Source organism: Lindgomyces ingoldianus (assembly GCF_010093535.1).
Source record: "Lindgomyces ingoldianus strain ATCC 200398 unplaced genomic scaffold BDR25scaffold_76, whole genome shotgun sequence".
In the NCBI taxonomy this organism is placed as follows: Eukaryota; Fungi; Ascomycota; class Dothideomycetes; order Pleosporales; family Lindgomycetaceae; genus Lindgomyces; species Lindgomyces ingoldianus.
In genome coordinates this window covers 57,713-84,248 of record NW_022985237.1, presented here as the reverse complement: position 1 = coordinate 84,248, position 26,536 = coordinate 57,713, and the positions used below count along the sequence as shown (strand labels likewise).

The window sequence follows — 26,536 nt, the reverse complement described above, 5'->3', positions numbered from 1 at the left end:
TAGAGGGATTTCGAGCTCTCGAGCAATATCGTGAAGAGTTAAGCCAGCATTGTATCGTAGGGCATGGATTCGGGCGCGTTCAGTATGACTGAGGCGACGAAGAGGTGTTTTTGGAGCCATATTGGTAAGATTTTAGGTGTAAGAAGGATACTGAGTCACCAGTGTTGTTTGAAAAGTACAGAGATTTGTAAGCCACAGGTGACTGCTCAGATGCGTCTCGTATTTCCAGCCCGCTCAGGCCTCTCCCTTGTATCCAAGGCGATCGTCCATCTCAAGTGGCAAATACTTGTCCACAATTCTGCACGTGGACATCTTGGTCAGTTGATCTTGGGTGTACTCGAAGGTTCGATGTGGCAAATTTGCAAGCTCTATATTCGTGCTGATCCCCGGCCCTCTATGAAACAAAGGGAATAATAAATATATGATAGTAAATAAGAATAGTTCAAATGGTCCTAGCCCTTGTTACCCTCAACATTACATATCCAAACCCTTCCATGGCTAGTACCAATACCAATCATATTCTTAGATACTGTAACACATGACTGCCGATATTCTGATGGTAGCCATAAGATGTTCTCCGAATTGTAGGTTATCCACATACGATCCGAACTTATGCCTATGCCTTGATTGACTTTGCCAACGTCTGAGCCAGACGCCAGCCGTGTCGAGTCGGGCGAGAAGGCGGCTGAGGTGACGGCCCTGCTATGGCCCTCGAGCGTCGAGAGGCACGCGCTCCATGTATCGTCCATAGCTGGCTGTATTGCAATCCATTTTGGGTCTTCGCTTTTAAAAAGTCCTCTTATTAAGCTTTAAGTGGTGCTGAATAGGAGTGCAGAAGCATACGCCTGAAGAGGGTAGTTCTCTATTGCCTACTTGTGAGACACAATAAATCAGCGCGCATCTTTCACTAGTTTATTTAACGCAGATGCATATGTTCTTCCCTAGGCTACCTTAGCGTACATTTTCTATAGCATCACAAATGTATAGTTTATCTGCATAAGGACCTTAAGTTTCGCCATTAACACTACTCCTTTTAATATGCTCTAGAAAATGCTAAGAGCCTCTAGCTAGTAGAGATATTGCTGTCTTAAAAAGCTGTTAACAGCGCCTTCGACCTGCAGATTAATTTTATCCTCTGCAGAAGAGCTAGGATTCCCGTCACAGAAGTGATCGATCCAGTAGATGCATAGGTAGCGTGCCGCTGCTAGTAGATCTGGGTCTGGCGGCTCAATATGCTCGGCTAGATATCCTAGCGCACCTAGTCTGCACATATCTTGTTAGAGCGTTGTAGACATGATATAGAGCGATCTTGAAAAGAGTGCGTAGTAGAACTCTTCCCTGCCAGATGGAAAGATGTTCTCTAGAACCTTTTTAAGTAAGAAGTCCTTCGCTAATTAATGTACAAAATAGACTGTTCTGTCCTAAACTGTAAGGAACAACCTGCAGAGGATAATAATCTCTTGCAAAGACTTAATATCACCCAACCTCTTTAAGCTGCTTAATAAGCGATCCTAGCTCTTGTAATGTGACAGGTTAGTAAACAGTCGCGACCGAGGCTAGTATCCGCTTGCAGAGGTCTGCGTCGTCTGAGTGGCTTATTTAGTCTAGCGTTTGACTATACAGAGAATTTAGCCCAGGGGGAAACGCTCCTAGCTTCGCGAGCACCTTATATTGCAGTATTTTCTTAAGATCTTCACACACTAATGCTACCTAGAGGAAGGTGCCATCTGCGTTTAAGAAAAGGTGGTGCTGCACTAACTCTTGTGTATTGCTATTGTACTTCTTTTCTTGCGCTAGTTAAAGCACCTTCTGCTAGATAAAGATGCTAACAGCAGTAGAGACAGACTCTGCGTTTAGTTTAAAGCTTAGCTTTACCCTGTGTCCCGCTCTCGCAAGCTGTTCTTTAATGTCTGGCTAGTTGCGGCTAGAGACGATCCACTTAACACAAGGCGGCGCAGAAGACTGCTAGGCAATAAAGTTAAGCTGCTTTAGCAGGTCTACTACACACTTGTCTAGCGCGTTAATAATTAGATACGTGCAGCTAAAGCTTAGGTCTTGCAAGATATTTATAAAGATCTTAGACAAGGCAAACTAGACATTTGCATCCTTAAAGAGCGCTTTGCCTGCGTAATTGTACTTCCTCTGTATATAAGGGACAAGAGATGGCTGCTAGTTAACAAACAAGTATAGCGGACCTTGTAGCACGGCTGTGGCGTTGTTAATTTGTACATTTGTGGCCTGGCAAAATAAGTAGGACAGAATATTTGTCTTAGCAATTAACTTGTTTAGCTTGTTAATAATGCTACAGAGCAGCATTATCTTGCCCTTGCCAGCATTGCCCTTAATCTACAGCAGTTAGCTCTGCTGGTCGCTGTGCTATTGTCAGAATTCAGAGTTTTTAAGGATCTAACAGTACAAGTCCTTTAGCAGTCTACCATTAGTTTTCTTAATTCGCTTCTTGTCATCGCGGGGGTTAGTTAGACGCAAATGTTAGATACAATTCTCTAGCTTGTCACTCTCGCTTATAAGCTGTTTAAACGCTGTTGCCGCCCCTTTACTGTAGATGGGGGCTATGTGAACACTAAATACCCTCTATAGGGAATACGCTTTATCTTCTGCAAGCTTAGTCTAGCGGTGTCCTATCCACAACAATTGCTTATTAACGCTAAACTGTGATAACAGGCCTTCTTAAAGTGCTAATTAGGGGATACTTGTTATTTTGTAGATTAGTTGTCTAAGCAAGCTTTTATTACTAAGTTGCTTGCGTTCTCTAGAGTAAAACATAATAGAGCATAAAGCAAGAAGCTCTTGCAGCGTCTAACTACAAGTAAACTACCTGCTTTCCTAGAAATCTACTTCCTAGGGCCTAGCATTCGTTTTCTTGTTACTATTAGAAGGAGGCCTAGGAACATCTGCTAAGAAGACATAGCATTAAGTCGCGTTTTGGTACCAGCAAAACATAGATCTAATGGCCTAGGACAGTTTAGCCTTGTTTGTCTTGTTAATGCAACAGGTGTCTATCTAAAACTATTCTAGACCATCCTATGCAGCTTGTTCTCCGCAGAACTAGATCTTCTTATAGCCAGGCTTATCCTTGCCTGTACTATTTGTTAGGTCATTAAAGGTGACCTCCTTAGTATCCGCTCCCCAGGTATGCAAAAGTATCGCATAGCGAGGGGCAGCCTCGTCAGGAAACAGAGTGAGACTGAAATCGCTAGTATTGCTGCATCGCAAAAGCCGCATTGTTTCGCATTAGCTGGACAGGTGCGAGCGGCAGGAGTGGGTTCGGCTGGGCTTAAACGTGGCAGCCTAGCTGAAGACGCAAGCAGGGCGACTCGCTTGTTTGTTAAAGATCAGTCCTAGCTATGCAGGTTAGCAAGCATGTAGAAGCACTTAGACGTTATGCTATAGCAAAGTATTACGTCTGCGAGCGCTACACTGCAAGGCAAGGCTGCCATGCCCTGCTGTATCAAACGCTTGGTGAGGTGTGAGTTGGGGTGTGTTAGGCGTGGGCTGCACAGCCCACAATGTGGCGCAATACGGCTGACATGCTGAACGCGGATTCGCATGCGACTGGGCCGAATCTGCTTCTCTTGAGAGGCGGATGAACACCTTGTGTGACGCTAGCAGGGAGGACGGCCGAACCGCACCTGCCAGCAATACAAGGGGGGCTCATGTACGGGTTGCCCCCCCCCCCCCGTCAACGCCACTTGGGGGCCAAATTTGACGCTGAATCTCACAATCCTTCTCCCTGATCTCCTCCTCCTCATCAACATACCTACTTTACGAAGTCTACAATGCCCTCCCTCCACTGTGTACGGCCAAATTGAACCTAAGCGCGTGATCGCGTAGCTACACCTGCCTCCTCTACTAGTGATTAACTATCCTATCGCCAGCGCGTTGAAATCCTTACGCTGCGTAACTTTGCAGGGTGGGGATATACCTGTATTAGCACCTCTTTACAGATACCTTAATTAACTGTACAATATACAATTAATCACCCTAAAACGCCTTGAAAGCTGCAAGGTAGAGCTCCTATCCTTAATACCCTAAAGCGACAGCGCTTAATACAACGTGCGACAATTAATGGATATTACAGGAGACTCCCCCTCACTGAGATAGCTGCTCTTGAGGGTATAGAGGCCTATAAGCGTACGCTCTTTACTGCGTTTAAGAAGGAGAGATACTTTTGCTGCGTAGCTACTAAGAAGCCTCTCCTTACAGAGAAACACCGCTAGGATTAGTTACAGTGGGCCTATACGCATAAAGATTAGACTAATTAGCAGTAGGCACGCGTAATATGGACAGATAAGTGCTTAATTGCCTGTAGGAGCTTTAGGAAGGTGTACGTAACTCGCCAGGTAGAGGAGAAGTATCTACTAAGCTGTTGCGTACCTAAATTTTAAGGTTATTCTGCGTGCATGATATAGGCCTGTATAACAAGCTACAGCAAAGGGCCTCTTGTAGTAATAGAGAAGGATTAGGGTAACATCTGCAGTAAACTCTACTGTAGGGAGATTGTACCTGTAATTTATAGGTTTAAAGAAGTCTATAAATTAGTAGCTGTAGTGCCTATCTTAATAGAGGATAGAGCCTTATCTTATACAGCATAGAGGACTTAAGCTCTACACAACAAGCTTAGGATCCTCTATATAGTATAGCTAGCTAATTTACCTAATTTAAACCTAATTAAGAATGTGTGGAGGATCCTAAAGTATTGCATTAGCAGGAGGTTTCTAAAAACTGCTAAAGAAGTACGTTAATATGCAGAGGAGAAGTAGGCTAAGCTTAATCTATCTGACTTTCTAAAGTATGTAACAAACATGAGGGAGCGCTGCATGGCTGTAATAGAGGCAGGAGGAGGCCATACAAAGTGGTAAAAGGTCTTTAATTCTCTATATAATTGAAATCACACTTAGCAGAATTAAATCCTTAATCAAGAGCATTAAATCGAGAGATTCAGCGTCAAATTTGGCCCCCAAGTGGCGTTGACAGGGGGGGGGGGGGGCAACCCGTACATGAGCCCCCCTTGTACAGGGGGCTCTCATGAGCGAACTGTACCGCGTGCACAAGCCGACATCCGTGCGTAGAATATTCTGAATAAATTACAAGATTTTGTAAGCAGCTCTCTAACAAACTTACGTCCCTTGTTTAGCTCACTCCACTAACAAGATACACTATAATGCTAAAGACACTAAATTAACAACTAACGTACAAGAAGCGTATACAGATCCACACCCTACGCGAGATAGGCTGGAAACAAAAGGATATCTCTTAGAAACTTAGGATACCTCTTTCTACAGTCTCTCTCTGCCTCTGCACGCCTAAGACGCCTACAAAGCCTAAGGGACAGTCTCCTATTCTATCTACTCTATTCTAAATCCTCCTTGTACAGCATGCGACTAAGAACGCTAAGCAACAACAGAAAACTTAAAAGGAGATAGCTTAAGAGCTAGGGATAACAGTCTATTAGCGTACGCTTATTAAGGCCTTTAAGAAGAAGCTTTATTATTGCTGTAAGGCTACAGAGAAACCCTTCCTCACTAAGCAACACAAGGCAGACTAGGTTTAGTAGGCATAGAAGCACCTTAACTGGAGCGACGATTAATAGGCTGGTATAGGCTAGAGCGACAATATAAGCGCCTAGGCTAGCCCTAGCGAAGTGTGGGTGACAAGGCGCGCTAAGGAGCGCTTCCTGCCTGCCTGCTGCGTTGCTAGATTTAAGGGCTACTCTAGCTGCATAGTGTGGGCAATGATATTAAGGGATATAAAGGGCCCTCTAGTTGTGTACAAGAAGAGCTAGTGTATAAATAAGAAGCAGTTAATTAACTTAGAAGTATATATTAAGCACATCCTGCCTCTAGTTATGACCTTTTAAGACGTGTACACAGAGTACACAGGCAAGGAGCTAACCTTAATAGAGGATAACGCATCTATCTATACATCAAAGGCCACAATAGCTGCTGAGCAGGCCCTAGGTATCCCAAAGATCTCATAGCCAGCGAACTCACCTAACCTTAACCCTATTGAGAACGTCTGGCAGATCTTAAAATACTGCCTAGGGAAGCGTTTTCTAAAGACTAATAACAAGGTAAGGCAGTATCTCCTTAAAGAATAGAAGAAATTGTCCTTTAGTAACTACAATAAGTACATAAAGTTAATAAGGGAGCGCTGTTAGGCAGTTATCTAGGCTAAAGGGGGACATACAAAGTGGTGAGACAATGTGTTAATATAATAATTATTTGTATGTATTTTACATAGAAAACAGCATTTTAAGAGCATTCAAGACTCGTGGGCCTGTGCGCGCGGTACAGCCCGTTCATGGGAGGGGGTTGTATGGCATCTAAAATGGGGCCACTTCCTTCCTATACAGCTTGTATGTGAACCGTTAAAATTTTGTGGGACATCCAACGAGGGGTTGGAGTGGCCGTGGCTGCCGCTGGGAAGCTTGAGGTATGGCAAAAGCCTTTTCGTCTCCAACCTTGCAATAGCCCGATCTTGGAACCAAGGGCCCGGAACAGGCCCACTGCGGGAACTAAAATGGAGCCCGTGGCAAGCGAGGCATGGTTTACTAATCGACGTACCGTGCGTCAAATCATCGCACCAAATAGGGATACGCGGGTACTAGAATGGGCCTCTAGGAGGATTCGAAACAGGTTTACTGTAAAGCCCGGATGTATATGCCCTCGTCTGAGGGCTGCGCCACAGAAGTAAGAGCGGCACTATGCCCTTCATCAATGTCTCCAGCAAGTCTCTGCAACACCACCCCCATGAAGCCACCCCAAAATCCCTCATTCCCTTCATCCCTCCCATACCTAATCACATTCCGCCAAAGCCTTAGCGCCCTAAAGATGCCGCTCACACTCCTGGTCTCGCAGAGACCTAACGAGCCAACCTCTGGTCCCAGGATATGCACAACATCCCTTTCTTCCGATGCCATGTACGCAAGATAAACGTGTGTCTCATGTCCGACGATAGCGAAGCAGGGTTCTACTAGGCCGCTCTTATCTACCAGCCCTACGCGCCGCGCGAGCTGCATCTTCTTCCGTAGGCTGGCTGCGATCCATACGCTTAGTTGGTATTCAGCTTCTGTGTGATCGCCGTTGGCAGGCTTGACCTCTATGCAGGAGAAGAGGGCAGTCGTCTTCGTGAATGCGTCGGCCATGTGGCTCACGACGGGGTTGCCCGCGGTTCTCAGGCCGTTGTATAGGTCTTCGAAACCTGGGAATGGCATGTGGGAGAATGAGAGTGTGAAGTCTGCTTTGCGATTAAGGAGGCGGGGTTTTCCAGAGACATCGGGGACGGAGGAAAGGAGATCAGTAGTAATGACCTGGGATTGCCTGTTCAGAGATCAGCATTGAGTGCAAGTGAAGCAAAGGGTTACGTACACGCTCTGAAGCCAGAATTTCTCCTTTCCTTCAAGCCTCATTGCGAGCTTCACCAGCGGTCGGATCACGTCCATGCACCACGCGTTCTCATCGCGGCCCCTTGACTGGCATAATCTCGCATTCAGCCAGATCTTCTTCACCTTACGCAGCACGTACGCGAGTCTTTCACGCTCCTCGCCCCCAACGTCCAGATCCGAGGGGCTACTCGCCGTGTTCTGGTCCCAGGCATGGCGCTCAATCCTTTGGTATCCAAAATCTCGGTCTTCCTCGATTGTTTCCCGCAACCACCCCGGTATCCAACCGCTGTCCAGGCCGTCTTCTAGTCGCTCCATGACATCCCTTACTCTTCGCGGCGGCGGTGTCTTCAGCCCTGAACTCGGTTCCGTTATCGTCGGAGGGGATGCGGAAGCCAGCACAGTGACATTATCGCGGGACGGGCTGTTCGCTCGGCGAGGGCTTCTAGTGCCGGCTTGGCTACTAGGCGGACTGAAGGTGTTCCTCTCATTGAGTATGAGAGCGCTCGCACTTGAGGCCGCTCCGGCCGCCGATACACTGTGGGTAGGTAGGACTTCGGTGTCGGTATCGCGTCTGGGACGCTTGTGACTGGTGGTACGTGTTGACATTGTAGAGGTTACGGGTGCGGACGACACACGCTTCCGCTTCGGCGATGGGCGGCTCTCAGGCGTCGACGGCGGGGAGAGAGCGTTCGCCCGGGCTGAGGCCGCTTCGGAAAGCTGTTGGATCCAGCCTTCCACGCGTGTTGTCTTCACGGCAGCAATCGAGGGCGATAATGGCGGCGTCGTAGCCATAATGGCCGGGATGGGCTGGCGGTTGCCTATCTGCGAGGTCTGATGCAAGACACTCAACGCGGCTAGAGCACGCTTAAATGTGTTGTCTTGGAAACGGAGGTAGAGAGCCCACTGGAGAGAGCGTTCTCACAACCACGAAAGCGCAACAGCCGAGTAATGTGTGTGGGACGACATGATGTATTCGAAGACTAACGAGTCCCAGATTATTTGCTGAAGCCTTAGGGTGAGATGGGTATATATCTGTGCTTTAGTGGAAGTGCTGTTTCCTGCGAAGTTTTGTTGTTTCCTGTTCGTGCAGGTCCTTACCCAAAGGAGATTGGCAGCTCGGTGTATCGGCAAAATAATCTGCCGGTGCCAGGGTCGCATGGTTCGGGAACCAAAACAAAACTTGCCGTGTAAGCGAAACGCCTGCTTAATTTTGCCACTTTTGCAAACACGTTGACTCCGAACTCGTCCACAGTTGCCCTCTATGGCATCTAAAAAATCCAAAGGGTTTAAAATGTCTCAATCCGAACCAGTCATAAACACTCTACCTCGGAAGAAGCTGTCTCCCTGGTATGAACGCGTCTACCGCCTCGTGGCTGTCACGGAGGTCGAAAGCGAGGGCCCGCTAGTCTAGTTATGGACCATACCTAGAGGATTTTGATGAGGATATTTCAGAACTAGAATCGCAAAGCAGTAGCGCATGTCGCTGCGCCTCGGATACTTCTGAATGCGAGTGCGATCTTGACGAACGCGATTTCACGGACGAGGATTCTGCGTACACCGGTTCCGAGACGGTGGAATGGTACCTGGAGTATAGGGAGATGCGAGAAGAGCGAAAAAGGCAACTTATTATACTACGCAAAGAACACGAGCGTGTGATTGAGTATCACAAAGCGCGGGAAAATGAGGTGGAGAAAGAATGGGCCGAGCTTAAGCAGAAAAATAGTTCATAAATGATCAGTAAAAGCAGAGCTTGCTTAGAGTAATAGTTAGCGCATTAAGGTAGGTTGTTTAGGTTAAAGAATAGTTGTAGCATAATGCTTAGCAAAGTAGTATTAGATAGATAATAGACACATAACAACAACATTTAACTACAGCACGTAACTAATCACAGCCTGCAACTAAGCGTAGCTAATATGTTTGCAGTTACGGAGCTCTCCATGCGCTAGCCACCAACACTCCTTTGGCGTACTGCTGCCTAGCAATGCCACCTGCTGCAGCCTAGAGCTATTGGTGGCCTTAAGTCACATGATGGGTTCATCTAGTACTATATAAACCCGTAGTTGCCCTCCTTTAGCAATACAATGCAGTTCCTCATGTCTCTGGTGCCTCACATAGCTTCACATAATACTAATCCTTAACACACTAATGTAGCTAATGCTAATCTCTAACACACTAATGTAGCTAAAAAAGTAGAATAAGCATAACTAACTATAATTTAAACATGTTTTACATAACAAATGCTAGAGCAAACTGCGTGTAAATTAATATAAAAGTGTACTGTTACAACCCACAATTGGACCGTAAGCAACTAGTCAGCTGTGCCCCACTGTTTAAACAATCAAGGACAGAAAGTCCTTGATTCCCTGCCCGACAGATCACGTGATCTAACAGACAAGGAATGGACTAAGCTCTTAGACTAATGTGCGGCGGAGTGCGTTGTCTAATAAGAAAGGAACGTTTGCATGCTAATGTATGCATGTCAGATTGAAGCACTGTTTCTGGGCTTCCTGAGATGAATGATGGGTTTGGATATGATGTATGGGGTGATTGATTGATTGTATTGATCGTGTTCATTTATCGATCCTTTTTCTGCTCTACTCGTGTTGCTCGGCTTTTTGTTTTGCCGATCCGAGTCCCTCGCGCACTTGCCCTATGCGCGACCAGCTTGCAAAATGCTGCAATTTGCTGCAACATGCTGCAAAATGCTGCAATTTGCAGCAACATACTGTTCGAGCTTATTGCTCGTACTATGTAGCAGCTTTCGTCAAGCGTTCCTCCTGTCTTGACAGTAGGTGCGCAAATCTGACAATGCAATGCACGCAAACATGTGATAAAGATTGTTGCATGCAACAGCTTGCAACAACATGTAAATGCATGCAACCCTATATATATAGTTTAAGATTCTAACTTTACTTAGAAGCTATAATTAATAGTTAGTTTATTTTTTACATAGACTAAGTAGCATTACTACTTTTTATTAAAAAGTAATCTAGTTATATATTTTGCACTATATATACCTTCTTTTTTGTTCTACCTAAGGAACTGTTTAACCTAAGCGCCTTATACTGCTATTGTAGAGCAAACTATAGTTAGCCGCCCCTCCTAGTCCTAGTAACTGCACCCTAACAGACTATATGTAAGGCCGAGATGGCGCTTACGTGCGACGGGTATATATACTATTGTTAGATATGCGCACCTACTGTCAAGACAGGAGGAACGCTGGACGAAAGCTGCTACATAGTACGAGCAATAAGCTCGAATAGTATGTTGCTGCAAATTGCTGCATGTTGTACCATTTTGCAACAAATTGCAGCATGTTGCAGCATTTTGCAACAAATTACAGCATGTTGCAGCAGTTTGCAACAAATTGCAGCATGTTGCAGCATTTTGCAATATTTTGCAACAAATTGCAGCATGTTGCTGCATTTTGCAATATTTTGCAACAAATTGCAGCATGTTGCAGCATTTTGCAATATTTTGCAACAAATTGCAGCATGTTGCAGCATTTTGCAATATTTTGCAACAAATTGCAGCATGTTGCAAGCTGGTCGCGCATAGGGCTAGTGCGCGAGGGACTCGGACCGGAAAAAGAAAGCCGAGCAACACGAGCAGAGCAGACAAAAAAAATCAATCAATCAATACAATCAATCATCATCCCATACATCATATCCAAAACCCATCATTCATCTCAGGAAGCCTAGAAACAGTGCTACAATCTGACAAAAAGTAATACTAATTATATATTTTACACTATAACGTACTTCACGGGCGAGTTGCTCACACACCCGAGTCGCTCACTTTTGCCAAGACCCCACCCTAACAAACTCTATTATGGCCCATAACAACTCGCTCTGGCACTATATAGTACAGTACAGCCTAGAATATCATTTAGATACTAATTCTGCTTCTTGCTTACACGTTCGCGCGTTATGCCCAGTCTAATTGCACTGTCCGCAGCGCCTTTAGGATGGCTCACCCACTTCAGCTCGCACCTGCTTCTTCGCCTTCTTCCTGTCACTGCGCGCCCTAAACTCCTTTAGAGCTGTTAAGCGCAGGCCTTCCTAAATTATTAAGGTCCCTTCTACCTTAATTTACTTTCTTTTATGTAATTTATGTTATGTAGCAGCCTTATTAGCTGCTTAAAGCTTAGTAATTTTTTATTATGCTAACACTAGCTTATACATAATTATTACTGCCCTCTTTAAGACCTTCTTAAACACTTTAACTATAAAAGTTAGTAAACTATTTATATGCTTTTAAATTTTTATTTTTATAAGCATTAATTACAACCTAAGTTCTAGGGTATTGCTTAAGGTTTACAACTGCTAAGGCTTATTATATACAGGTAGTAGTAGTAATAAAGTGCGTAACTTTACATTAAGGCCTATTATAACTTATTATAGGTTAAAAGGAACTAATCTAGCGCCTTAGAACCCTTTTTAGATATTACTAAAAGTAATTACAGCATTATAAGCTACTTTAAAGCATAGTAGGAACTTTATCTTTATAATATAAGTAATTTAGTTGCGCATAAAGTTTTTAGCTTAGCACTTATATACTTTCTTTAAAGAAGTAAAACAACCTACATTAAGTAGCTATAAAAAGTGTAATAAGTAAAAAAGTATATAAATAGTAATAATTTTATTATCTTTATAGTATTACTAAAAATAAAGTAAGTTATAGCTTTTATAGCTATTAATAACTAGCAGATAGTAGCTGCTAACAGTACACTTCTTTATATGCATGTTAAAGTGCTTTAACTAGTCTAGACTAAGCTAATTAGCAGTCTAGCTGCGCTTAGAGATTATAATAACTTAATTCTAAAGTAGATTTTTCTTTTTATACTAGTTTAAAAAGTAGTTGCTACCTTAAAAAATAATAAAAAGCAAAATAGCCTACTTTTTAGCATTAATGCTTTAGATAGCTGTTATCTACTCCTAGTTACCTAGCTAGACTGCTTTTAGCTGTCCTTGTCTCTCTAAACTTATAACAACTACTTTAGTAGATATTTAGCCTATTATAAACCTTATTTTATTAAAGTTGTATGTATTATTATCTTAAATGCTATACTTAGCTTTAATATTCTCTATAAGGTTAAACTAGCTTTAAATTACTATAAAATCCTTATAAAAGGCTTTTTTATAGTTATACTTATGCTTAAACTTTACTTTAAGCTTTAAGTAACACTTAATAAATGTATTAAGCTAGTTTATACTAATATAGCCTATATTACACTTAGCGTGTAAAGAATTAGCTATATTAGCTATAGCTGCTAGCTAAAGGGGAAATCCTTGCGCATCTAGCTTAAGTATGTGCTAAATAATTACTTACTTTTTATTATTATCTAGCTTTTATAAGTTAGCTGTATAATTAGCTTAGAAAGGTTGTCTAGCGCGTTAGTTGCTTATTATTTTTTAAGAAACTTTATAAATAGCTGCAGCGCGTTGCTTTAAAAGTGTTATGTCTTATTTAAAAGCCTAAAGTATAAGCTATATCTAACATTTCTTTAACACGTCTAAGTAGTATTATTAGAAATGCATTAGTGTAAAAAGGGTAGTGTAGTAGGGTCTTAGCAAAAGTAAGCGACTTAGGTGTGTGAGCAACTTGCCTGTAAAGTACGTTATATACTTTTATTTTATTCTACAAGAACTGTTTAACCTAAGCACTTTATACTACTGTTAAAGGGCAAACTACAGTTAGCCTACCTCTTCTTATCCCTTAACAACGGCTTAGCGGACTGTACACCTGTAGAGAGTCTAAGTTCCTTCCTCTCTACAAAACCTTAATCATCCTCTAGGCCCTGTGTACTCCGGACGCTATTCCTTTGAAGTAAAGATTATAACAGAAGCTTTCTAAGAACTAAAGAAAATTATAACTAGCAAACTAGTAGTATTAATGTACAACCCCTGCCTTAAGACTAAGCTATATATAGATGCATTGCTAAGAGCTAAAGAAGCAGTGTTCCTCTAGAAACAGAAAAACAAATAATAGCATCTAGTAGTATATTACTTAGCAAAATTCTTCTTGTTAGAATAAAACTACAGTATCCTAGACAAAGAACTTAAGGCTATAGTAAATGTGCTAAGAGCATAAAAAACTAAACTATAAAGTATAAAGCAACACTTTATTATCTTTATAGACTATACTAACTTAGTTACCTTTCTAATAACAAAAAAACTGTTACTAATACATGTGTAATAGGCTATAGAGTTAGCCTAGTTTAACTTTGTAATAAAGCATGTTATAGAAACTAATAATTAGCAAGCAGATGCTTTAAGCTAATGCCTAGACTATTTTAAAGAAAACAAAGAAGATACTAAAGAATTTACATTATTTAAAAAAATAAACAAAGGACTAGTTTATAATAGACTAGCCCTAAAGAAGTTAATTATAACCTTTGTAATAGCAGAATAGAGATAGAAAAACCTTGTTAGAGAATACTATAAGGCCTTTATATTTAGACACCTAGGAATTAAAATACTTTAGAAATAAATTAAAGCTATAATTCTCTAAAGTGTTCTCTAACTAAAATAACTATACACAGAAACTCTTTAAAAATGTAATACTTATAACAAAAATAATTTTAGGCAGCATAAAATATATAGCTACCTATAACTAATTAAAGCTCTAGAACAGCCTTAGACTATAATAATAATAGACTTTATTACTAGACTTTCTTTATTACGTAAACTAAGAATAGAGAGACTTGATAATATAATAGCAGTTATCTTAGACAAGACAACAAAGTTTCTATATATATAGCCTACTAAGAAAAGTATTACAGCTAAAGAATTTATATATAAACTAGAATAAAATGTAATTTTAGTTTATAAATGCCTATAGATTATTATCTCTAATAGAGATAAGTTATTTACAAGCAAGTTTTAAGAAGCAGTAATAAGACATCTAGGGATAAAACACAGGTTATCTATAGCATACCACCTATAGACAGACAGCTAGACAGAAAGGCTAAATGCTAAGGTAAAAAGGTATTTAAGAAAGTACATGTTCTATAACTAGATAAATTAGGCAGAACAGCTTTCTATAGCACAGCTAGCTATTAACACTGTAGAATCTGCTACTATAAAAGAAACATTGTATAAGGCTGACTTTACCTATTACCCTTACTTTACACTCTATAGCACGCAACTAACAGACCTACTAGAAACTACTACCTATCTCTTTTAACTATTAGAACTGCATTAAAAGTTAGTAGTTAAAGCTAAGGTAAGCTAAAAAAATAATTAAATAAAACATAAATAAAGCTTAAAAAGAAGTGCTTATAATCTAGCTTAGAGATTATATATATCTTAAAACTTAAAATCTCTACACTCTTAAACTATCTTAGAAACTTATAGAGAAGCGCATTAGCCTATATAAGGTACTTTAGACATAGAAGGATAATTGCAAACTTAAGTTTCTAAAGAAAATGCGCATACACCCCTAGTTTTATACCTTAAAGCTTAAAAAAGCATTAAAAAAATACCCCTCTTTATAATAAAGTAAAGAGATATTAAAGTAAAATATAAAGTTAAGCAAATAATTAATGCCTAAAAAAAAGAAATTCTTAGTAAAATAAAAAAAATTGCTTACTAGTAAAAACATATAAAAACTTATTAAAAACCTAACAAACACTTTATAACTTTTCTAGGATTATTAGGCGTCTCTTTTAGCTAGAACTAGCCTAGAGAAAGTTTCTTAGACTAGGAAATGCTATTATTAGCAGTAGAAAAAGCTGCTGCACTATTAAATAGCTGTAATATAAGTAGGTCTTAGCCCTGTAACACTAGCTAAGAAGAAGAAGAACTATAAGCTTCTGCCTTAAGTGCTTTAATCTTATCTAGAGATAAAAGGTTTTTTTTCTAGATATTTTACTTTTTAATTTTTAAGTAGATTAAGCTGCTTCTTAGTCTAAAACTTCTAGGCCTAGATTAGTTGTTACCTCTCTATGTTATAGTCTATCTCCCCCTCTATTGCGCACTATCTCTGCTTCTGCTTCTTATAGTTAGACAGAAGCTGCTTACACTTCTTCTCTAAATAATTTTAAGCTGCGTCTAAAATAAAAGCGTTGTAACAGTTCTCTTTTTAAACACACTTTACACATATATTTAATAATAAAGTTAAGACACAGAATAACTTAGCAGAGTAATAAGAACTATATAGTTACATTTTTATATATTAAAGAGGGTTAAGACAAGCAACTGCACATAAACAACAAACGCAAGCAGACTAACAGGAAGGCTAATAAGGCATAGTTAAGACTAAAAAAAGATAGACTTCTAAAAAGCATTTATAAAAAGGCACACACTAGATAAAAAGAAACTCTAACACTTATAACAGTGTAGGCAAAACAGCAAGGACGCTAATAAGAAGAGAAGTCTGCATGTTACAACCTACAATTAGACTATAAGCTACCACCTACAGATGCCCTACTATTTAAACAAACAAGGTGTCAGATATGCGCACCTACTGTCAAGACAGGAGGAACGTTTGACGAAAGCTGCTACATAGTACGAGCAATAAGCTCGAACAGTATGTTGCTGCAAATTGCTGCATTTTGCAGCATTTTGCAGCATTTTGCAGCATGTTGCAGCAAATTGCAGCATGTTGCAAGCTGGTCGCGCATAGGGCTAGTGCGCGAGGGACTCGGATCGGAAAAACAAAAGCCGAGCAACACGAGTAGAGCAGAAAAAGGATCGATAGATCAACACGATCAATCAATCATCCCATACATCATATCCAAACCCATCATTCATCTCAGGAAGCCCAGAAACAGTGCTTCAATCTGACACAAGGTTAGTGTAAGGACGGAGCTCTGTACCACTACGCCAATACAACCAAAAAGGTGCGAATAATCAACCAACGTTAATTATTGCGTACAGAATAGTATATATACCCGTCGCACGTAAGCACCATCTCGGCCTTACACGTAAGCGCCATCCTGGCCTTACAGCTAGAGCCTCTTTATCACCCTACCTACAAGGTCATGTAACTGCACAGACAAAGAATAGACAGCCCTATTAGACTAGCTTACAGGCAAGTGTAGCGTCTAATAAGAAAAGAGGGGATAAGCGCTGCAAGCGCGCAACAACAATTAACTCTTAGAACTCTATATATATAGTTTTAGTTACAACTATTATAGAAAGGCTGTAATTAAAGTTTAGTTTATTCTAGTTTATTACTACATAGACTAAGTAGCGTTGCTACGTGCGTACAGTTCGTTCATACACGCTAAAAACTCGCTTGAGCAGCCAAGCGTTAGAAATTAAAAGCAGAAAGTGTTGCGTTAGCTTTTAACTTTTTTGTATCTAGCTTAACTTTTTTGTGTCTAGCTTAACTTTTATATATGCAAGGTCATCTTTCGGCTACAAAGCTAGTATGTAAAAGGTAATAGCCCTGCAACAGAAGCAGGGGACGCAAATAGCAGTGTAGGTACATTTTAATTATAAATTAGGAGCATATCTGGCGCATTCTAGGATACAATTGTAATTAAGCCTTTTTGTATCTAGAAACTTAACAATTTATATCTTTAATATCTCCTAATACTGTACCTTCTCCTATGCCTTCTTTTATAGAAGTTATCTAGCAATACTACTGCCTAGTTAAGCAAGCTTAAACCCTAGTTAACAATCTTACTATTAATACACAGGACCTTATTATTAAGGATAAGGATAAGGCCCTTACTAAAAAGTGTAGCTATCCTCTGCTAAAGGTTAAGCCTATAAGCCCTAATATATAGGTAAGTAAGCTCTAAGATACATTTATTATTTATTTAAAATATACTCTAAGTGTATTATAGAAAAAAGATAATGTATAGCTAGCACTTACTAAAAGCATTAACTTTATTATTGCTTATAAGATAGACAGTAGCTAGATCCTACCTAAATACCTCTATACATATCTAGATAGGTACGCTTATGTACTTAATTATAATAACTCTACTTAGCAGTAAGCTATATTAATGTTAAAGGTACTTACAGTAGCTAATTTTTTAAAGATACTTTAAAAATTTATTACTAATGTATTATTATTATATTAAGGTTACTAATTCTTGTGCTAAGTTGTCTTACTATTCTGCCTAGTCTACTTACTCTACCTTAGGTGTAATGCCCTCTGTGCTAAATATTAGTGCACAGGATTCTGTAGCTGCAAATACCTACATCTAGACCTATCTAACATGTAATATAAATAGATTTTAGATTTAATGTAAGCTTATTATGCAAAGCTCTATATAATTAATAATATATTAAAAATAGATTTAAAGAGGTGTAAATTTATAGTAATTTTCTAAAGGGCATAGACTAGGTTTTATGTATATAAAGCTTATAATTTATAAGTAGAGAGCTATAAGCTTATAATTAAGTAGCTAAGATTTCTAGTAAGCTTACTTTTAAATACATTTTTATAATACTTTTATTATATTTAGCATAAGTTTCTAATATATTTAAGACCTAAATAGTAGATTAACTCTCTACTTAGCCTATAAAAACTATTGCGCAGCTTTAGAAAAGTATAGCAAGCACTTTTATAAGTAGCTTTTGCCTAATACCTTTAATAAGCCTCTTTTAGAAAAGTTAGTGCGTAGTGTTAAAGTACCTTAAAAGGCACTTAAATACTATAGTGTTATTAAGCTAAGCATCTTAAAGTGCTAAATATATAGTAAGTCTATTTAAAGAATAGCTATATATTTATTCTAAATTAACTTTTAATGTATCTAGGTATTAACTATTTATAAGGCTAAAGAAACATAGTTTAATATAACAGCTATGCCTTTTATTTTTACTTTATTATTTTTAATAACTAGATTAATAAGCTAATTACAATATTTATTTTATTTAAGACATATATTAGTTGCCCTTTTTCTTTTAGTTATGCTCTAGAAGATGTTATTAATTATTTAGTTAAAGTAATAGCTAACTACATTACACTTAATATAATGCTTAGTAAGTAAAAACATTTTATATGTATTTAAAATGTATTTAGAACTAAACTTACTGCTACAGCCTAGTTTTTATAGAGCCTAATGCTTTATTAATTCTATAATAACTACTATGCAGCTACTCTCCCTTAGATTTACTAGTCTTTTATAAATAAAAATTAAATTAGGCGTCTTCTATACTAAGAACGCCTACTTGCCTATTCCTAAGGCAAGACTACTTATAGTGTACTAGCTAAGTATTATTAGCAGCGTTTCTTGCTAGTAGAAGAGGTAAGTATATTTTATAAATATATTTAGAATGCATTTCTAATATATCTAGCGCTATATCTAAAGCTACTATAATAATACTAATAGAGTTATAATTATTTATTGCTATAAGCAGTAAATTAAGCTTTTACTCTAATAAAAGTCTTTTAAGATTAATATGTCTTTTAAATATATCTATAACACTGCCTTTAATAAGATTATTGCTGTATTATAAAGTAAAAAGTATAAGAAAAGTAAGTTACAAATCTATATACATTCTAAATATATTATTAATGTATCTAGACATTTTATATTTTTGTATTATTACTAATAGCGCTAGGTGTGTTACTTATTAGTGTATAATAGCGCGTATTAATAAGCTTGTCTTTAAGATAATAAATAAACAACTTTACTTCTAATACTTACATAGCAAAGGCTTAATAGCCTTAGTTACTAATATAAATAGAAAGCAACTAGCTAGTAAGTAGATATAAAATGCATTCTATATTATGCTAAAACTAATAAAAATTGATACTAATTATATGCAGGTATTACGCATTAGCTTTAGTCTATTAATCTGTACAGCTATAATTAGAGGTAGTAAGTAAGGCAACTTTTTATCTTCTACTATGTCTACTTTAGGCGTAGTATTAAAAGAGCTGCTAGGCCTAGATAGACTTACTACTCTATTTATGCCTAAATAGTTACTATACTAAAGGCATTAGCTACTAAATATTACTAGATCCTAGATCTACTAATTAGTATGTTTTAAAAATTTATTTATTATGCATTTTATAATGTTGCTAATTATATTCTAGAGAATAAATATAATTTAATTTAGCAGTAGGCCTACTATAAAAAACACTTTATAATTACTGCTAGATTAAATCTAAATTTTTCTAATATTCCTACTTCTAACTTCCTTTCACAACACCTGCACACTAATAGTGTTAAGTAGACAGTAAATGTGTTTTATGCTTATAGAACCTAGCAGCATCTCCTGCCTATAGTTTTTAAGTATGTTCTACTTGTTATTATATTCTAATTTAATTTAGAATACATACTAATTACATTCTAATTAGGGCCTAGTCTATAGATTAATGTATTATAGAGGAGTGTACTGCCTAGAACAAAGGTGTATCCTACACCTACTATAATTGCTTAATAAATAAGTAGTATAAGAAGCATATACTTTATAAAAGTAAGCAAGCTTTTAAAATATATTTAGAATTAATTCTTAATACATTCTAAAGTGTGTTGCAGCGCAAGAGATTATAAGAATAAAAGAAATTAATCTTATAGAGGAAATTAAAAACTAAGTGCTATTTACTGCTACCTTAAGCAGTAATATACCTAGTAGTGCTTACTATAGTTAGCTAGCTAAATAAAGCTCTTAGGCACTAATTAAGTCTTGTAGAGTGTCTGTCTTGTCTGCTAAGTTGCTGTCTTGTGTTCTAAAATTAACAAGGTATGTTTAGATACATATTAGATACATATTAGATACATATTAGATACATTGCTTACTTACTCTAGATCTACCCTGTCTCTATGTGTCCCTTCTCTAAAGAAGCAGTAGGATACAACTAAATTACATTCTAAATGCATTGCTAACTTTATTACTAGCTTAACTAGTTTACCTTTAAAGCTACGCTACATCCTGTTATAAGGGTTACTTCTAAGGCTACTAACTATAGTAGATAAATAGGATATACAGCAGTTTAAGCTTAAAAAACACTAAATAAAGCTCCTAGCTTTTAAGATCTAATATAAAAAGTGTTGTCTAGTAATAGGCTTAGCTATAGAGAACTTAGATGTAGATAACAAAAGTAAATATAAGTAGCTAAATAGATTATAAACACATCTATAATATATTTTTAATTATGTTTCGCATTATAATATATACTTACGCTTTTTATTTTATACCTATTAGTACTATTTTTAACGCAATTATTATTAGATTTAAAGATAAAATAGTTAACATGGTCCACAAGCGAATGTTCAACATAAGCGAGTGTTCCGCCCCACTACTAAAACGCAGCTAACCTACTACTAACTGTGATGCATTAACAACTATACAATTAATTATCTTTAAAAAAGGCTAGAATTAACCTAGCTATTTAAGCTCTTAATAGAGACACGTCTTTAACTAAGAGGCGCGCTGCAGCACTCTATAATGTTAATTAAATAGCTCTCTGCTAACAACGCGCAGGGATAACTATACAACGCGACTGTACAGCTAACAACAAGAAGCTTACAAAGCTAGAAGAGAAAGTAATTATTAAGCATATACTTAATCTAGATTCCTAAGGATTTGCGCCTACTTTAAGTGCTGTACAAGAGATGGCCAACAAGCTTCTTACTAAGCGCGGCGCTCTACTAGTAGGTATTAACTAGCTATCTAACTTTGTTGTGTGTACGCTAGCAGTTAAAACCTACCTTAGCTAACTGTATAATTACTAATAAGCAAAATGCAAAGATTTAGTAATTATAAGTAAGTAGTTTAAGCTTGTAGAGGCTACATAATTAAAGTACAGCATTATAAATTAAGACATGTATAATTTTAATAAGACAGGCTTTTAGATAGGGGTTATATTAAGCTAAATAGTTATTATAGGCACAGATAGACATAATTAGCTAAAGGCTATACAGCTAGGCAACTGTAAATAGGTGACAGTTATTACAGGCATTAACGCAGATAAGTAGGCAATACCTTTATACATAATCTTTAAAGGCAAGCATTACTTATCTACCTAGTATAAGGATAAGGATATACTAAAGAACTAGGCTATTAGTGTTAGTAACAACAGCTAGATAACTAATAAACATAGAATTACATAGCTAGAGCACTTTAATCTGCACATAAAAAATTGCTTAGTAGGCTTATAGCAGCTGCTTATTTTTAATAGCTATAAGAGCTATTACTCTGTTAAATTCCTAGAGCTCTGCAAGCAGAGGCGTATTATAGCGCTCTGTATGCTAGCACACGCGTCACATATTCTACAGCTGCTTGACGTTAGCTGCTTTTTGCTGTTAAAGTGCGCGTATAGTACTAAGATTAGCTAGTTAATCTACTACTAAATTAACTATATTAACAAGCTAACCTTCCTACTAGCCTTTAAAGCAGCATTTAGTTGCTTAATTATAATAGATAATATCTGCGCAGGCTTTAGAGCTACAGGACTAGTCTTATTTAACCTAGAGCTAGTGCTCTTAAAGCTTAATATACAGCTACCTAATTAGCTAGCTACTCCACTACTAAATACTGCCTAGGAGGCTTAAACACCTAGCAATTCTTATAAGGTTAAGGCTTAGTTAACTCTACTATATAATTAGATTTAAAGGCATTAGAATTTATCTTTTTTTACTATGCTTAATCTAGCAAAGCAGCTAAGTAAGGGCGCTACTAAGATAGCTTATATTACTGTTCTACAGCGCAATTAAGCAGCTACCCTAGAAAGGGCCTATAAGGCAGCTACAAAGCGCAAGCAGCGTAAAAAAAAGCAAATTTAAAAAGAAGGAACTCTAATAAGTTATTAGAGCTTTAAGTTAAGTACTTAGAAGCTTGCTAGTATAGCAGAAGGTAGCAAAATGCCTTAGGAGAAGTTAACTGCTAAAAGCAGCGCAGCGCGCGCACAGCGCTGCAAGCGCTGCCACAAGCCTAGGCATAACTCTTATACATGTAAGGATATTAAATAATCCTATAGTAGTTTATTTTATATAGTATATTTTTGCGTTGTTAAATTAATAGTCTTTAAAGTTAAATTTAGTGGTAGGGCGGAACACTTGCTTGTGTTGAACATTCGCTTGTAGACCATGTTAAGTAAACATTAACTATATAAATAACTACTTTTAAAACCTTTAAAAAATACTTTTAAGACATTAAGTAATATAAATTAGTTTTAATATTATATTAATTTTAGCTTTTAAGTAGTTTACTTTTTAAACATTAAAAATAAAGTATTACATTTAAATTACTTTTTAAGTTAGAGAAAGCTATTAGCTTTAGAATTATATTCTAATAAAACACTTAAGTTAATATAGGGGTATTATATCTGAAATAAATCTACCTTTTATAAAAGTAGCCTTAGCTGCTTAAAAAATCCTTTAGATTATATCTAAATAAAATTTTTATCTTTAAAAAGTAGCTTAAGCTGCTTAAAAAAGAAACCTTAAGTAATGCATTTAAATTAAATTTCTATAGCTTTTTTTATGTATATCTAGTAATTATATCTAGAACTACTTCTTATCTGCTTAAATGTGCTTACGCAGGATACCCTTGTGAGTTAGGCCTGTATACTAGTTAGCAGGTACATCCTACTTAGGGAAGTAGTTATAGCTAGCACAGGCCCTATTAAAAGTGCATTTTAGATATAATTAGAATACATAACCTAAAATTTAAAAAATTATATCTTAAATAAAAAACACTTATACTTATAAGCCCTATATGTGTTAGTCACCTTACTGCAGTTTACACATAGAGATTTATAACTATTATTATAAACAAAAATAATGTAAAGTAGGGCTAAGATATTAAGTAACTAGAATATAATTAGTATTTAAACTTAGGTAATATATCTAAAATATATCTATATACCTTAAAAGTTTTGCCTAGAATTATAGGCATCTCTATACCTTTAGCAACGTAGATTATAAATAGGTTGTTATAAGACTAAGACTTTTAAATATATTTTATATATAATATCTAAATAATACTTACTTTAAAATTATTATAGCAAATAACACAGCTAACTTTATAGTTAAACACTTAAAAAGGTAAGTATACATATATTTAAAATATAAATCTAAAAATTATATCTAGAACTAACTTACTTTACTATCTTTAACCTTTATATTCTTATCTAGATTATAGTTATTATTCTCTAAGTTAACTTTTTTTTATGCTAAATATAATTAAAATATAATTTAAAAAATGTATATAGAAAGTATTTTACTTTAGTTATACTACTTTTAGCTGCCTTAACTACTTTTTTTTTTTAGCAGTAACTTGCTTCTTCTTTATATAGGCATTTATGTAGATCTTTTTCTAAGTTTTTAGTAGCTAGATATAATTAGTGCTATTCTAGTAATATATCTTATAAGTAGCAAAACATACAGAATTTTAACATAAAGTAAGCCTAGCATCCTTATTACTATTCTCTGCTGCCTGTTAAATAGTCTCTATAATTGCCTTATACATATCTAGATATAATTAGAATGCATAACTAAAATTTAAGAATTATATTTAAAATGTATACTTTTAATAATCTAAAGTTTAGCTGCTTTCTTCTGTCCTTTAGCTTAATTTCTAATAATTAGTAGAGCATGTGCTTTGTAAACATGCTTAGGTAGACTAGAACAACTAGAGATAAAGTGCTAGATATAATTAGAATACATTACTTAAGGTAAGAATTATATTTAAAGTTAATTTTTACTTACCTTATAATTATTAACCTAGCACTAACACTTAGCATATAAAAGATTAAAGCCTTAGATAACTTAAGCAGCTACACTACTTTTTTTACTCTTAATAAAGAGTTGCATCTCTTTATTCTAGACACTATCCTAGATAATATTAAGTATAAACTTAAATTAAGGAATTGTATTCTAAATGTACTTACATGTACTGTCTTTTGCACCTAATCTAGAACACAACGCGGCAAATAATAGAGTGTATAATAATTAATGTAGGATTGCTGCAGATATAATTAGGATACAATATTTAGGCTCTTACTTTTTAGTAAGGCGCCACCTAAAAGTAAGTGAGCTAAATAATAAGAGGAATAGGACTTACACAAGTACTTAGGCTGCTATAGGGGTTTAAGAATTCTATTTAGATAGAAATAGCGCTTAATTTAGAGAGTTTTTAGAGAGTTTTAAGGCTGCGACCTGACGTAGTGGTGGGTGCTGTTTAGAGGAAGTTTTCCCGTGTCGCGCGAGCTTTTAGATACATTGGCTAAAATTTAGCCGACAAGCGAGATTTTAGCGTGTATGACCGAGCTGCAACCTCCGTTGCTACTTTATAATAAAAGTAATACTAATTATATATTTTACACTATATATACCTCTATCTTGTTCTACTAGAACTGTTTAACCTAAGCACCTTATACTGCTGTCAATAGGCAAACCACAGTTAGCCTACCCCTCTAATCCCTGAACAAAAGCCGCACGGTCTGTACAACCGTCGCCGCCTAGTCTCTCCTTTACGGAACCCCCTTCCCTTCCTCTAGCCCCGTGTACTTCAGGAACCGTTCCCTGAAGTAAAGATTGTAACAAATGCCTCTAGAAAACAAGCTTTAAAAAGGGTAGCAATAATTACGCATAAGCTAGTGTTAGCGTAATAGGAAATTACTAAGCTTTTAGCAGCTAATAAGGCAGCTATATTTAGAAAGGCCTGCGCTTAACAGCTCTAAAGGAGTTTAGGGCGCGCAGTGATAGGAAGACAGCAAAGAAGCATGTGTAGGCTAAAGTAGGTAAGCTATTCTAAAGACGCTGTAGATAGTGCAATTAGACTAGGCATAACGCGCAAACATGTAAGCAAGAAGTAGAAATAGTATCTAGGCTATACTATACTATATAGTGCTAGAGCAGGTTGTTATAGGCTATAATAGAGTTTGTTGTAGTGTAGTCTTAGCAAAAGTAAGCAACTTAGGTGTGTAAGCAACTGCTAACCTCTAACACACTAATGTAACTAATGCTAATCCCCGACACACTAATGTAGCTAGAGAGGTGGAACAGACGCAACTAACTATAATTTAAATATGTTTTACTTAACACATGCTAGAGCAAACTACATGCAAATTAATATAAAGGTGCACTTGTGTTAGGTATACATTTTTAAAAAAAGAATGTAAGAAATTATAACTAACTAGCGCGTTTAACAGAGAAGATTCTGCTTAACTTTTCATTCTACAAACTTAAATATAATAAGCAAAGCAACCTCTGCTAATAACCTAAATGATTCTTAGACAAGAAATAAAAATACCTAAAAAAAACCTTTTATTTTACGCTTAAATACGTATAATCTATTAAATATTAACTTATTATACTTATTTAAAGGAAAACACTTCTAAGTCTCTACTATTTTATACTTAAAAGGCATTAGAGTCTAATTAAATCCTTTAGTTAATACTAGTGCATATAGTTTTCTATTTATTAACATTATAACTACTAAGTTCTTGTCTTAATGCCTTTATGTCTTTATCTAACATTTACCTTTAAAAGATATAGTTAATTTAACAGCGCAGGCAAGACAATAGGTCTAAATGCGGTAGGAATCCACTTAGAGGCATATAGGATTGCGTGGGGACTTAATGACCTGGGAATTCCATTAACACCTATAGGCTTTGTACAAAAGAATATTAGAAAACTACTAAGCTAGCTACAGAGAAGAGGTGCAACTAAATATTTAAAGGAATAGAGGTAACAGCAGAGGGCAGGGTTGAGTCAGGGTCGAGGCTGATACAAGAACCTTTCAGAGGTTCTAAGCAACCTGAAATGGAACAATTCATGACAATTGTTACAGTTAAGAGTTTTTAAGACTAAATCTAAGTTCCTATCTACTAGTATATCTGCCTGCATATGTAAATTACTATTAGAAGCATCTAAAACTACTTTGTTATTAATATAAACTTTAGCTTATAAGATTATATTATTAGCATTAAATAGTTACATTATTTTAAACTCTAACTAGATACAAAAAACATTAGATTATATAGCCTAGTAAGTATTCTACTACTTATAAACTTTTACTACCTTTACTTATGCAATTAAACTAGCCTACACGTAATAAAGAAGTAGAGTTAGATATTAGACAATATAACACACTATAGAAAAAGAACTATATTTAGCAGTTATACAGCTTAACAATCTACTGCATTAAGTGTTTACTAAAGCTACTAGAATTATACTAATCTTCTATTACCTATAGTTTAAAAACACTTAAATTA

General features: G+C 36.7%; 5 protein-coding genes across 5 annotated transcripts; 1 reads left to right on the top strand and 4 right to left on the bottom strand.

Annotated features, from left to right (window-relative positions):
• Positions 1 to 206: 206 nt before the first annotated feature.
• Positions 207 to 1,271, bottom strand: BDR25DRAFT_363700 (uncharacterized protein; the record flags this gene model as incomplete). The annotated part of the gene is made up of 5 exons (XM_033696780.1): positions 207 to 285; positions 311 to 392; positions 467 to 783; positions 844 to 869; positions 1,116 to 1,271. 5 exons carry the CDS (start codon positions 1,269 to 1,271, stop codon positions 207 to 209), a joined length of 660 nt encoding a protein of 219 aa, XP_033539541.1.
• Positions 1,272 to 3,066: 1,795 nt separating this feature from the next.
• BDR25DRAFT_248193 (uncharacterized protein) lies at positions 3,067 to 3,243 on the bottom strand (the record flags this gene model as incomplete). Its single annotated transcript, XM_033685965.1, has 1 exon — positions 3,067 to 3,243. The coding sequence occupies one exon, from the start codon at positions 3,241 to 3,243 to the stop codon at positions 3,067 to 3,069; it is 177 nt and encodes a 58-aa protein (XP_033539540.1).
• Positions 3,244 to 6,458: 3,215 nt separating this feature from the next.
• Positions 6,459 to 8,425, bottom strand: BDR25DRAFT_347642 (uncharacterized protein). The gene is made up of 2 exons (XM_033694293.1): positions 7,389 to 8,425; positions 6,459 to 7,340 (listed from the first exon to the last, which is right to left on the bottom strand). Exons 1-2 carry the CDS (start codon positions 8,195 to 8,197, stop codon positions 6,659 to 6,661), a joined length of 1,491 nt encoding a protein of 496 aa, XP_033539539.1. The 5' UTR covers positions 8,198 to 8,425; the 3' UTR covers positions 6,459 to 6,658.
• Positions 8,426 to 8,666: 241 nt separating this feature from the next.
• BDR25DRAFT_363696 (uncharacterized protein) lies at positions 8,667 to 9,135 on the top strand (the record flags this gene model as incomplete). The annotated part of the gene is made up of 2 exons (XM_033696779.1): positions 8,667 to 8,780; positions 8,812 to 9,135. The coding sequence occupies 2 exons, from the start codon at positions 8,667 to 8,669 to the stop codon at positions 9,133 to 9,135; spliced, it is 438 nt and encodes a 145-aa protein (XP_033539538.1).
• A 193-nt stretch (positions 9,136 to 9,328) lies between these two features.
• BDR25DRAFT_363695 (uncharacterized protein) lies at positions 9,329 to 9,979 on the bottom strand (the record flags this gene model as incomplete). Its single annotated transcript, XM_033696778.1, has 4 exons — positions 9,329 to 9,380; positions 9,460 to 9,511; positions 9,697 to 9,768; positions 9,862 to 9,979. 4 exons carry the CDS (start codon positions 9,977 to 9,979, stop codon positions 9,329 to 9,331), a joined length of 294 nt encoding a protein of 97 aa, XP_033539537.1.
• Between the last annotated feature and the right edge of the window lie 16,557 nt (positions 9,980 to 26,536).

What these genes read in the sequence shown, in the direction of transcription:
- BDR25DRAFT_347642 (XM_033694293.1), bottom strand. Translation starts at nt 8,197, where the DNA reads ATGGCTACGACGCCGCCATTATCGCCCTCGATTGCTGCCGTGAAGACA. An exon ending in AAATTCTGGCTTCAGAGCGT is followed by an intron (nt 7,341 to 7,388) that starts GTACGTAACCCT and finishes ATCTCTGAACAG; the next exon opens with GCAATCCCAGGTCATTACTA.